Source organism: Gymnodraco acuticeps, unplaced genomic scaffold (assembly GCF_902827175.1).
Source record: "Gymnodraco acuticeps unplaced genomic scaffold, fGymAcu1.1, whole genome shotgun sequence".
NCBI lineage: Eukaryota > Metazoa > Chordata > Actinopteri > Perciformes > Bathydraconidae > Gymnodraco > Gymnodraco acuticeps.
Window position 1 is genome coordinate 1544134 of NW_022992344.1, and position 13612 is coordinate 1557745.

Genomic DNA, 13612 nt, shown 5'->3' on the forward strand with positions numbered 1-13612 from the left:
CTCCCATTTTCCCTTTAAACTGTGGGTTTTCTCCGGAAGTTTTTCCTTGTACGATGTGAGGGTCTAAGGACAGAGGATGTCGTATTGTCATACTGATATTCTGTACAAACTGTAAAGTCCACTGAGACAAATGTAACATTTGTGATATTGGGCTATATAAATAAACATTGATTGATTGATTGATTGATATAGTTTTTAAGTTGATTTATGTTTGCGCCTATTTTACAAACCTAATTCCTCTCAATTACTCAATAAAGCTGTGTTTATGTATGCACCGTTTTAAACCAAAGCAAATGTGTAAACTGATTCTGAATCTGATTATAATTAATATAACTTAATATATTTTTTGTAGAGGAACAATAAGCCTAGAACAAACCAGTAAAAATGACTTAAAGGTAAAAGGGGTTTTGGCAATCCTGAATGTGTATTTATATTATCTGTAGTAAGTACACTCTGTATAAAAGGCTGTTGCGATCAGTTCATTTGGCACCAGAATAGGATTATTGGTCCACACCAGAGTTCGATGCTAACACATAAGGCTAGATAATTACATTATAAAGCTCTCATGGGATTAAAAGAGCAACTTTCAAATGCTGCTTTAGCATTCTGCCAAATATGGCACAATACATGTTTAAAGGCTGCAGGGAAGCCTGTGTCAAACTGTGCCAGGCAGCAATACTGCAATCATATCAGAAACGACAGAGGCTGGGGAATGTTCATTATTTGCTGAACAGAGAGGCAAATAGAAAGCTGAGTAGTAATGAATGAATTATACAATATGCTAATATGAAACGGTTGTTTTCCAAGTTTCACAAAGGTTACATTAAGTACAAGTCCGCAACAGACAATTCGCTTTTTTAGTTTAAGATAGAGGTATAATTTTAAGGTGTATTTCATCAAAAACAGCAATAGCACCCAGTACAAGAGGAGATACTGTAATGAAAACATCATTAACCAGCCCGGCCATGTGTACTAACTTCATAACATTAATGAATTGCTTCTTCAGGCAAAACAATTCCTACAAAACTCACCGTATCTCCACCTCGAAAGGCTTGATGAAGGGCGAGCCCCTCATGGTTTGTGTCTTCACGATGTGATCGTCCAACAGCATCTGCACCTCGTCCACGGATGACAGGATGGAGGTGCCCGTCTCTCTGTAGGCCAGTAGGATGAACTCCATTTCGCCCCACTCCATGGCCATTTTCTCCATGGCCTTCTCCAGAGAATACTCCTTGCCTGCTGCCTCGCTGATGCCCTCAAAGCTGCCCAGGTGCTGTTCCAGGTGCATGGAGAGGAACTGATCCACGCAGGCCTCCTCGTCAGCTGGCTTCAGGGAGATTCCGGACACCTCTGCCATGGCATTCCAGTGGCGCTCACGCAGGCCTGGGTTACACAACACCTATGATGACCAAGAAGGAGTACAAAATGTATACTATACTGTATGTATATACGCCTACTAGCCTAGCTCAGTCAGTAGGCACTTTTGGGGGGAACTGGAGGGCACCGGTTCAAGTCCCGATTGGACTAAGTAAAAAGTGTGGACTGGTAGCTGGAAAGGTGTCAGTTCACCTTCTTGGCACTGCCGAGAGGTCCTCAAGCAAGGCACCAAACACTCAACTGCTCGGGACAGCTAACCATTGCAGCCCCCCTTGCTCTGACACCACTCCATTACATTTGTAAGTCCTGTTTGTGCATTATTGCAATATTGGCATTACTTTACAAGCTGACATTTTTATCCAAAGCTCCTCATATACAATTCAATACCGTAAACAAATGAAGCATCGAAACACCCTTTTTTATGATACATTGGCAGTTCTAGACCAATTTTTTCTGGGCGGGGGTTATTTCATGAAAGGGGCACAATAAGTGGTATAATTTTAGGTGAGTGCACAAAATAAACCATAAAAAACATGATTGGTATTCACGTCAGTAACCTAAATATGTGATGAGGCATTATTGTTTGTGCAACATTGTCACAAGTGTTATTATCAAACTCTTTTTTTGGATGGGGGTCACAGTGGGGTCTGTGCTTAGTGTTACAGATGCACTGGCCCCTGCTGTCCCTCCCCACCCATTTTATGAGAGCCCTGACCCTCTGAAATGTAGACAACAACAGTGTAAATTGAATTTAAAAGTAAGTCTTCTTCTTCTACTACTAACTGTATGCTTGTCATAAACTAGTGTAGAGACATTTATTAGTTTCACCTCTATAGCTATAGACTTGTTTCGTTGGGGTCTTACCTGCACCAAAGGAATGTTTTCTTTGAAGTCCTCCACCTTGTTCTTCATACTGGTGGCTATGCTCAGGGCACTGGGAACACCACTGAAGCCTTTCTCCAGTTTGTACAGAGTGCGCCAGTAGTTACCAACATCCCCTTCTACCTGCAAGAGTGGAGTTTGCATTACAATGAGTCCAGCAAATCCAAATTATGAATTAATAATTGTCAACCAAAATTGTATAATAAAACAGTCTGTTAAACCAAAAACAAAATGTCTACTTTATATAGAAATACCTGCAGTGTATGGCAGCTCACTGGCCTCATTGCAGTCATAGTTAATCTTATTAGTATCAACTGTGGCGTGCACACAGCAATTGCACTATCTTCATGTCTTCATCCATTATAGACTTTTAGCAAATGTATTGAGGAGGATTTATTTATTATATTATTTTACTTTATAAAATCCTATGTATGTGTGTCTTTTAATATGGCCTTGTGTTTCTTTTATTTCTTAAATAATAATGTGTGAATTGCCTTGTTGTTGCAAGATGCTAAACAAAAGAAAGCCTTGCTTTGCCAGGCGGCTGCTATAAAAGGAGAGCCAATAAGAGCTGTCTTGCTTTAACGCATCAGGACAGACAGAAACAGAGACGTCAATCAAACAGCAGGGAGCAGGATGCTGGCGCAGTTGAGTGTGTGTGTGTGTGTGTGTGTGTGTGTGTGTGTGTGTGTGTGTGTGTGTGTGTGTGTGTGTGTGGGTGTGTGGGTGTGTGTGTGTGTGTGTGTGTGTGTGTGTGTGTGTGTGTGTGTGTGTGTGTGTGTGTGTGTAAATATTATTCACAGGTACACATCTCTGTCTCAATGTTATATATGATAGCACATTTTACATTCATTCTATGTAGGCGTAGCAAGAAACAAAAAAAAGATTGGTATGCTATATGACTGATATATGAAATAAAGTGCGTTCCAAGACTAGAATCTATAAATGCGTGTGTAGGTGTGGGAGTGTTGCATTGTGAACATGGAGTAGCTTTTCATTGTATGCACTGTTATTGACAATGAAGAGATTTCAAAGCTTTCAAAGAATACAGAATGTCAGCATTATTCTCAGATTCCTCTGTTACTGCTGACAATCACAATTAATCGATGGTCACATTGACTTAGCATGACTGCACCAATAATAAAATGTTATTAAAGGGGCCCTATTATGCTCATCCTCAGGGTTAGTTTTGTATGTTGTGCTTTTACTATGACATGTTCACATGTTTTAATGTTTAAAAAGGTCTTTATTTTCCGCATACTTCCTCTGCTGCAGCACCTCTTTTTAGCCTCTTTGAAATTTGGGATTTTAGCTTTTGCAGAACATTAACATGGACAACAACCTAAAACACACTACAAGAAAGAGAAAACCCCCAAAAGCATAAAAGGTGCTTTCACAACGGCATTTTAAGCATCACTGATGCTGTCCTGAATATAAAAGGTGTCCCTGTTCATTGTTAAATTGTTGAAGGTTAAATATACATCCTGAACTTTCTGGTACCTTGTCTGGGTTCACACCCGAGAGTGGTCCATGGAGCCACTGATCATACTGGTTTAGGAAATCAGTGCCTGCCTCATAGAGGCGCAAAAAGGGTGTGAGCTTGTCGTGGACCTTCTTACGCTCTGGGTACTGGGAAATAGTCCAGCCATAGGCATCCTCCTCCATGTTGAATTCATTTATCTTTGGAGAGGAGCAGAAACAGAAGCATGGATAAAAACATAAATGGATAAATAGAGCCCTTTCAAATCGTGACAAAGGTATTCGGAAGAGCCAATGCTGCCCTCTACAGGTTAAACATTTGAAAGCAGAACCATTATCAATCAATTAATCCTCTCTACAATTAATATATCTTTTAATCAGAAACATGTCTAGTCAATAAAACCCACTTTTGTAAGAATGGCTTTTATTTATTTGTATTTATGTGTTATTACTTTCTGCTTGTTTTAATCTGTGTTTTATAGTCCGGTTAGTTGCTGGTTGTTGCATTATCTGTGTGTATTAAATATTTGTATTTGTTATATGAAAAGCATTTGGTAACTCTGTTTGAAACGTGCGACAGAAATAAAGTTATATTAATATTTTATTGTTATATAATTTGTGAAGTATTCTAAAATCTGAGTTTATACTGGCATGGAGCAATACTTCAAAAGTGGATTTTAATTATGCTTATGCTATATTGCTTTATCATTGTTTGGGTATCAATATAACTCGTCTGATACTGCCCACTCCAATATTGCCCTTCTGTCAATCTCCATATCTTTTTTTGACAGATTAGGAGTTGATCCCTTATTTCTCTACCACATTGTGTTTTTCAACATTGATATTCTAGTGCAGGGGTTCCCAAAGTGGGGGTCGCGACCCCGAAGGGTCCCACAAAATCCCACATAATTTGATTCTACTTGTAGGGGCACACCGCACAAAAGTGGTCTTCAATGGCATTAAAACGATAAAAACGCTGCTGAAGTTAATCCATAGGTTAATCCAATGTATCTGTGTCCCTTTGAAATGATTTCTGATAATCCATAAACAATAAACCTGCTTTTCCGTTTCCAGGGGCCTCATTTATAACGCCTTGCGTAGGATTCACGTGGGAAGGTTGCTTACGTAGTACAAAGCAAAAAAATAGGTACAGAAATGTTCCGACATTTTCCGATTCACAAAACATTGCGTACCGGCGAGGGAAGTGCGTATGGCACTTCCTACGCCTGTTTCCCTTTATAAATCACAATCACCTCGAAATGCGGCGCAGCTTTTTTGGGTTTCACGTAACGCCCATATTTGCCTATAAATAGTCAAAGAAACGCCCATTCATTCATTCATTCTGACTGACTTTATGAAGAAGATAGCAGGAAATGACGACAGAACTGCTAAAAAAGACATCTCACACTGTGTCAGATTTTGGTTATTTTGGGGAGGTCGAGATAAATCATATTGTTTGGTGAATGCAGTTTGAACCAGAGTAGCAGCATGGAGGTCGGATCGTCACCAAAATAAATAAATAAGTGGTCCGAAAAAAGTTAATGACAAAATAAATACACATAGCCTTCCTCAGGCAGTGTGTTTGTACCGGAGACAGGAGACCCCCCTTGATGAGAGACTGTAAGAAGTGATCGGGGAATCCCTCCGGAGTGGAGTCATGACGACTGGATCTGAATTATTTGTTTGTATTTGGTGGTTTGTGTTCCAGCTTTCGATCAGCAACTATATATCCATAATCCACCAGTTAAAGGAAATACAACGAATGTGTTGTGTTATATTAGCTGTACAATTTACCACATAGTCTATGGTGTTCTTAATTTCCATACCTCCTGTGTTTTACGAGCGACTTATCAAGTCTTGGCAAACGGCATAAAACACGAATAAACGTGATAGTATATAAAACCATGCTCGTATCTACAACCTATAGAAATGCAAAACGGAGTCAGTTTAGACGTAATTCTGTCCTCCTGCTTACCGCATCATTTATGAGAAAACATTTCATAACATTATCACAACATATTCGAGGTGGTTTTAAATAACATATCCGTATTTATTTATTTCTCCAAGTTATGTTTTTGTGTGCACTGAGGAGTCTCAAACAGGCGTTTGTTAAAGGTCCCATGTCATGCTTTTCCGGTTATTACCCGTCCCCTTGTGTGTTATGAAGGTTTTTATGCATGTAAACGGTGTGCAGAGTCAAAACCCTCAAAGTACACCCTGTAGCGAGTAAAACTCTAACACAGAAAATACCTCCCCAAAACGCCTCGTTGAAGATACGTCATTGTCCATTGTTTACTTCCTGGGTATTGTGACGTAGGAATGGCCAGTAGCCGCGCCCAGAGCTATGACGCGATACGGTCATGCGTTACCCGGGAACCAAATGGACCAATCCGTGGAGCCGTTACGTTACGTCAACGGAGCCGTTACGTTAAGCCCCCGCTGATTGGTCCAAATTGACCAATCCACGGACTTCCTCACACACACACTCAGTGCAGGCAGCTCTGCTGATTTCTCCTCCCTGGCTGCAGGCTGATAACAGACAGTTGGGATCGCGGCGAAATTCTCTCTGCAGACCCATTCTCACAGCGTTTATCAACCTTTTTCTTACTCAATATCAAGCCACACTTATTGTTTTTACTTCGGCTGTAACTTTGTGTGTGCTCAGGATGAGTTTGGCTGTGTATCGCTATACAAGGAAACCACACCTCCACGGAGCTCAGCGCGATTCACAACGTCCCGACCAATCAGAGCACACTGTGCTCACAGGGAGAGTGGGGGCTGGAGCTATTGGAGCTGCAACGAGCCGTTAAAGGCAGAGAGTGAAATTCAGTGAATACACGTAGTTTACAGAGATGCTGTATGAGAAACCAATGTGAGTTTGGAAAATTGCACAATATAAATCTATTCTAGTAGACCTCAACAATGGAATTATGATCAGTGGAAATGGCCATGACATGGGACCTTTAACTAATTTTAAGATTGGCTTTAATCAATTTGTGAAAATAAATTATTCATATATGATAAATGAGAGGTAACATTTTATTTATGGTATTATTTCCACATATTTCTCTCCATTCTTCCTTCTGCCAACGGTGTCGCAGTTTCTCGTCTCTCCCGTTTTTGTGCTTAGAGCGTACGCATGGGTTAGAGTTTGCGTGGAGGACTGCACATTTTCCCGTGAAGTTAGTATTTTATAAATCACAAACATTGCGTAGAAACTGGCGTACGCCATTTTTTGAGCGTATATCCCTTTATAAATGAGGCCCCAGATGTCAGAGCGAGAGATAGGTTCACTCTGATGCAAACCTGCATGCGCAAAGCCCCCACCTTCTTCTGTGTGTATGGGGCTGAGGTAGGCTACAGCCATACCAAGAAATGGCTTAGCCCCACCATGAAAAATGATGTTAAAGTAAGCAAAATAAAGTCCGCCAACTCGCGCGGAGTAAATTGCACAGACAGCAGTTAGTAAGATTGATTTCAGCAGCGGCCACTTGTCTGGAAATACCGAAGACTAGAAACGGTTTTGAAAACTTTTGTCACGTAGTGATCGTCTTCACAATAGAACATCTTTGATAATGTCTTCTGGCCAATCAGAATCACGATAACGGCGTGGTGTTGTTGTAGGAAGTCCCGACGGAGAATACTTTTGCGGTAGTACATCTCTATATCGATACAACATCACGTGTTGATCGAAATCAACACGTAATGAAATAAGACCCCACGGTTTGATGATTGATAGGTGTGTGGGCTGTCTTTCATTTTAACACACAGAACAATGGGGGCTATCCACCCTTATCCACAATGTAAAGTAATTCACACAGCCTCTTCCCTCTTCTCTCTGTGAGGAGCAGCAGGTTCAGCAGGTTCAACAAAAAACTAAAATGGCATTCATTTTTTTTAAATATGTCGTGTAGTAATATATGTATTTATTTTTCTTCTCAAGAGAGTACCAGAATGTGTATTTTATGTTAGTATTTCAAAAAATCTCCTGGGAGAGAATCCCCCCCAGACCCCCCTGCAGGAGTTGGGTTTTCAGCATGTCAACTCTTTCACCTGTGGGGAGATTGCAGGATTGGCTCCAGGTCGCCCTTTTTATTTACTACAAGACAAATGTGCCTTTTTATTTCATACAGTTCAATTTGGATTGAGACGGAAATAATCTAAACCTCACGTCACGCGTGGCGTTTCACTGTCAAGGGGAGCGTGTATGTAATTACATTGCCCACCACTGTATGGGTTAGCCCTACCATAGATTACCCAACAAAAATACTCTGGAGCCGCCACTGGTTCCAGAGAAACGGTAAAAACGCCCGTTTCCAACCAAATCACCTCAGAGGTGAAGTTTTTTTTGCTAAACCTCTCTAAAAAGGTCAAATATCACTTGTTTTGCATCAATCTTGATACAGGGTACTTATATGTTGTACTTTGGATTCCTAAAGCTTTTAGTCTAACTTACCATCATCCAAGGGTAGTTTTCACTATAAGTAAAAAAGAATTGTTGGACGGACACTATAATTTACAGTTTTTTACTATGTTAAATCTGAATTTTCTTTAAAATAAAAAACATCTATATTGATTCTGACTTTTCTACATCCAACTCACAGGTTTATCATTACTTTGAGAACAAAGATTATTAATTTAACCCTTTTAGAAGGGAATGTCATTTTCGAGCCTGAGACCTGAAAAACAGGCTCAGGGCTTAACAAGATTGCTGTGAGGCGCTACCTAAACCCTGCTGTTCTTTGGACGACAGCTTGCGCATCGACGCACTCCGTGAAGGTATTTCGTGTTTGGGATCATTTGTTTTTTGTCTAACATTGCTTCGTGCAAGTGACAATTATTGTCGTCTTCTCTGTGAACGTTTTTATCGATGTTCTTTTGCCATTGTGAGATTTAAATTTCCATCGAAAGCTAAACCAAGAAGTATTTTAACACACCACGTGACGCATCTGAACGAATCACGTTGTCAGAAATTGGCACCAGCCAATGAGATTTAGTTTTTTGGTTTAAGACATTACATTACATGTTACTTGTTAGACGCTTTTATCTAAAGCGACTTACATACTCAATACTGTGGGCAATCCCCACAGGACCAATTTGGGGTGAAGTGTCTTGCCCAGGGACACAACGATATGCTGACTGCAGTGGGGTTTGAACCTGTGCTCCCTTGATCCGAACACTAACGCTCTATCCACTGCGCCACACGCCATCTTCCCCTTTGTACATTCACGATTGGTTGCTGATACAAAGGAAATGACCATATTTGTCATTGTCATTGAAAGTCCCACTCGTCTTAACACCAGGTGTCTAAAAAAATCATCTCTTATCGATCTTTTAATTATTAATAAACCCCATAAATATACTGCAATCGGGGTCTTTGCTAATGACCTAAGTGATCATTGTCTAGTTGGTGCTATACCAAAATCCCCCGTACTAAGCCCTGTGTTGTTCTGAAAAGAAATGTTAAGCACTTTATAGAGCAAGCCTTTCTTCATGACTTAGTTCATTTTAAATGGGATCGTATTTTATTGATTGGTGATGTTGACCATGCTTGGAAGTATTTTTATGACAGTTTTAGTTATTTTTTAGATAAACATGCTCCGTTTCGCCGGTTCAGGGTGAAGGGCCGTGATAACCCCTGGTTCACTTTTGATCTGGCAGCCCTCTTACGCAAGAGAAATCTGCTTTGGGCTGCTGCGAGGAAGACAGGCTCTGAGGCTGACTGGCTTCTTTTTCGTCAACTGCGTAATCGCTGTACTGCTTCCATTAAAAAAGCCAAAAGTGATTTTTACTTATCCTAGACCACAGACAGTTTAAACGATCCTAGGAGATTTTGGCATACCATAAAATCCCTCTCTGCCAGCTCTCGCTCCTTAGAGCTGCCTCCTAACATTGTTTTTGACTCCACCCCTGTGTCAAATAAGCAGTGTTGTGCTAGTTACTGAAAACCAGTAACTAGTTACATTACTAGTTACTTCATTTCAAAAGTAACTCAGTTACTTTACTAGTTACATCAAAAAGTAATGCGTTACTGTGAAAAGTAACGTTTTGTTACTTGAAAAAAAGGCTCCCATTAATGCCCTTATAGCCTTCATTTCAGTACTGTTATTGCATTGGAGAATAATACAATCTGTTGATCAACTTGACATGCATTATATGCAATCTGGATTGCATCGATATTAGCTGGCTCTCCATTTTTGTATATTCTTTCTCCAGTCCCTTGGTTAAAATCCAGCCGCTGTTGCTTAGGTGGAGGTGGAGTGGCGTCGGCTGAGTCTCTGTGGTCTTAGCTACTAGCTTCGTCCCAGCATGTTGTTTTTGCAGATGTTTTAAGAGATTTGAATGACTGGTTTGGGCAGTAGATAGGATCTTTGACCCGCCAAGACACAACTTACATTTAACTAAAACGTTATTTTCTTTGTGCTCGACAAAAGTGAAATAGTGAGAATATCTCCAGGTGGAGAAACTATACTTGAGCTCCGCCGCCGCCATGATAGTCTTGTTAGTAAACAACACAAACACGCCCACAGCGCGTCTCCGCATGTGACACAGGAAGTATCTAAGTACATTTACTAGAGTACTGTACTTAAGTACAGTTCTCATCTCTGTTCGCCTGGCTGTTGACTATATAAAAAAACTAACGCAGTAACGGAGTAACGCACCATGTAGTAACGGCAACTGAGTTACTGAATTAGAAAAGTAATGCGTTAGAGTACTAGTTACTGCCAAAAATAACGGCAAATAAGACAGAGATGCTTAATTGTTTTAATAAACATTTTATTGCCTCCAGTTCCTTGTTTGACACATTATCTTTTGGTAAATCACCCCCCTCCATCACCACCAGTCATGCCTCCAGTAGCCACACTTTCTCCTTCAACCCCTTCAATGTTAGGGAGATTTGTAAGGCTCTAAAGGGCCTAGACCCCAAAAAATCAGCAGGCCCGGACGATCTCCCCCCCTTATTTCTTACGGCTAGCTGCAGATATTATAGCCAAACCACTGTATCATGTTTTTAATCCTTTTATAACAAACAATGTCATTCCAGATGTTTGGAAAACTGCAAATGTTTTCCCCTTATTGAAAGGTGGTGATCCCATGGTGATGAATAATTACAGACCAATTTCCAAGCTCTCTATGTTAGCTAAAGTACTTGAAAGGCTGGTGAATGATCAAATCAAAGAATATGTAAGCTTGAACAACATTCTATCCCCTCCCCAGTCAGGCTTTAGGAAGCAGCACAGTACAGTAACGGCTGCTTTGAAAGTAGTGAATGACATTGTTGAAGGCTTGGATGCAAAGAGCTACTGTGCTGCCCTTTTCATAGACTTATCCAAGGCATTTGATACTGTGGACCATGGCATTCTATGCCAGAAGCTATCTCATATAGGCCTGTCTGACCAAGCTGTTGGTTGGTTTTCAAACTATCTTTCAAATCGCAAGCAATGTGTAAAATTCAGCGGTCTCTCCTCCAGCTGTCTTAATGTGCCCAGAGGTGTTCCTCAAGGTTCGGTCTTGGGACCGACCCTTTTTACTATTTATATAAATGATGTGGGTCAAAGTATTGATGCCTCTGTACATCTATATGCAGATGATGTTGTGCTAGCACTGTTGCCCTTGCATTTGAACGTCTGCAGTCTGCTTTTGACACTTTTCAGTCACATCTGTTCCACCTTAGGTTGGTGTTAAATTCAGATAAGACAAAAGTCATGTTGTTTTCCAATAAGAAAAAGTTACCAACTGCATCATATCTGCACAGCATAACCCCATTGAAGCTGTTAACACCTACAGATACTTAGGCATCACTATAGATGAAAATCTCTGCTTCAAATGGCTTGTAGCTGCCACATTTTTGCCGCTCTTGGACTACGGGGATGTTGTGTACATGAACGCCTCGGCTCACTCCCTTCATCTGCTGGACGCTGTCTACCATGGGGCTCTGAGGTTCATAACCAACTGTAAACTGTCAACTATAAACTGTACTCTTTAGTCAACTGGACATCATTATGCGCAGATCACTGCACTGGTACAAACTCATCTATACCGCTATGCTTGGACTGCTGCCCCTCTACATATCCACTTACATATCACACAAACAGTACAGCTATAGACTACCATCTCAACATTACATCACTCTGTCCGTCCCCTCAGTACGCACGGTGCTTGGGAAAAAAGCCATATCGTACTCTGCCCCCTCGACCTGGAACACACTTCAGCAGGAACTTAAGCTGACCAGTTTGATACCCATCACGGATTTTAAACTCATTTTAAAAAAGCTGGAGAAATCATCTGTGGGTGTTTGCACCTGCTATATCTGACTGCTGTATATGGATTTCAATGACTACTTTTTTACGATGTTGTATTTTAGTGGTGCCTCTGTGTTTAGTGTCTGTAACTTTGTGTGGTAGTGACGTGTTACCACTGAACAGGTCTCTCTTGAAAATGAGACCTTGTGTTCCAATGAGATGTTACACCTGTATAAATAAAGGCTAAATAAATCAAATAAATTTGGATCCGATGAGATTGTGCAGGAGAGACGGAGCTTTAAACGATACCTGTGATTACATGGTGCAAACAGCGGTCGCTGCACTTTATGTTACGTTAGAATGCTAATTTTTGGTGAATTTAGGAGAAACCTACAGACGCAAATAGACAAACTATAGTAAAATAAACACCTAAATGTGTATTTTGTACATTTTCCTTCCAAAAATGAAAGAAAACATGTTATAGAAACAAAATGTCAAAATTGACTTGTGCATGAAAAACGATGTTTTTGCCTGCCGTGTCTCGCCTTAATGAGTGAGACACGCCGGAGTTGAGGATCTGTGGGGTTTGTATGTCGATGTATGTGAAACACTGTTATTTGTATTACTATTATTAATAATAACGTGTGCATAGACCCCCCCCCCCCCCCCCCCCCCCCCCCCCCGTTGGCACAGTTATTTTGGCCAGCCCTGTTCTAGTGTACCTTTTCCAGGGCTGACTCCAGTTTAGCATTGAGGGCCTGGGCTTTCTTCAAATACTTGTTGAGATCCGTCAGATCACTGAAGGTGGTGAACTCCTCCACCTGTGCGCTGTAGCTCTCCAGTTCTTCTCGAAAGTGCTGGCGGCACATCTGAATGCACATACAGAAAATGTCCTCTAGGAATTATTCCAAAAATGATAAAGAAATACAACCAACAGATGAATATTTAGATAGATATAGTAGAGAATCAGACCTCAAGGCCACTCTGATATTGCGCTGTCTTTTCAGCGAGGATCTGCCGGTGTTCCCTAATGATGGATGGCATACGCTGAAGCCATTGGATGGTCTGTGTGTTGAGCTCCATGTCCGATGGTGAGAGGGTGATAAAGTCCATGAGGAAACACAGTTGTGTGTTGGAGTCGGTCAACCTTTGCTCTAACAGAGGCAGCTCTGCAGTCTGCACTTTATACATATAGGCCTGGGATGGGGGTACAGGAAAACAATAAAACCCAGATATAGTACGACAGAATCAGGTTTAAACATATAAGGAATTTGTGTTGGTGGATAATGGTGTAAAAATAAACACAGTTAAAGGAATTAAGTTGTAAAAAGGAGCAAATATAGATAACAAATACATATTGTAAAAACTATTATATTATACCAAAAACAACTTTATTATAACAAAATAAAAAGTAGTTTACAATAAATATTAATACACAAAAAACATGATAAATACTGAGCAGTTATAAAGGGGCCATTTTATGCTCATTTTCAGGTTCATATTAGTATGTAGTGTCTCTCCTGTGACATGTCTCCATGCTTTAATGTTCAAAAAGCTCTTTATTTTCTCATACTGCCTGTGCTGCAGCACCTCTTTTCACCCTCTGTCTGAAACCAGAGCCCAGTCTGCTC

The 13612-nt window shown here is 40.6% G+C and overlaps 1 protein-coding gene across 1 annotated transcript in view; it reads right to left on the reverse strand.

Annotated features, from left to right (window-relative positions):
* The window catches only part of dnah7 (dynein, axonemal, heavy chain 7), a 153894-nt gene that overhangs the window by 129890 nt on the left and 10392 nt on the right, over window positions 1–13612 (reverse strand). The window contains exons 14-18 of the mRNA XM_034208741.1: window positions 12954–13178; window positions 12704–12850; window positions 3760–3939; window positions 2242–2382; window positions 1032–1399 (exon numbers count right to left, since the gene is read on the reverse strand). Of these exons, the coding sequence (XP_034064632.1) occupies window positions 1032–1399; window positions 2242–2382; window positions 3760–3939; window positions 12704–12850; window positions 12954–13178 (1061 nt within the window). The remainder of the gene's footprint in view (window positions 1–1031; window positions 1400–2241; window positions 2383–3759; window positions 3940–12703; window positions 12851–12953; window positions 13179–13612) is intronic.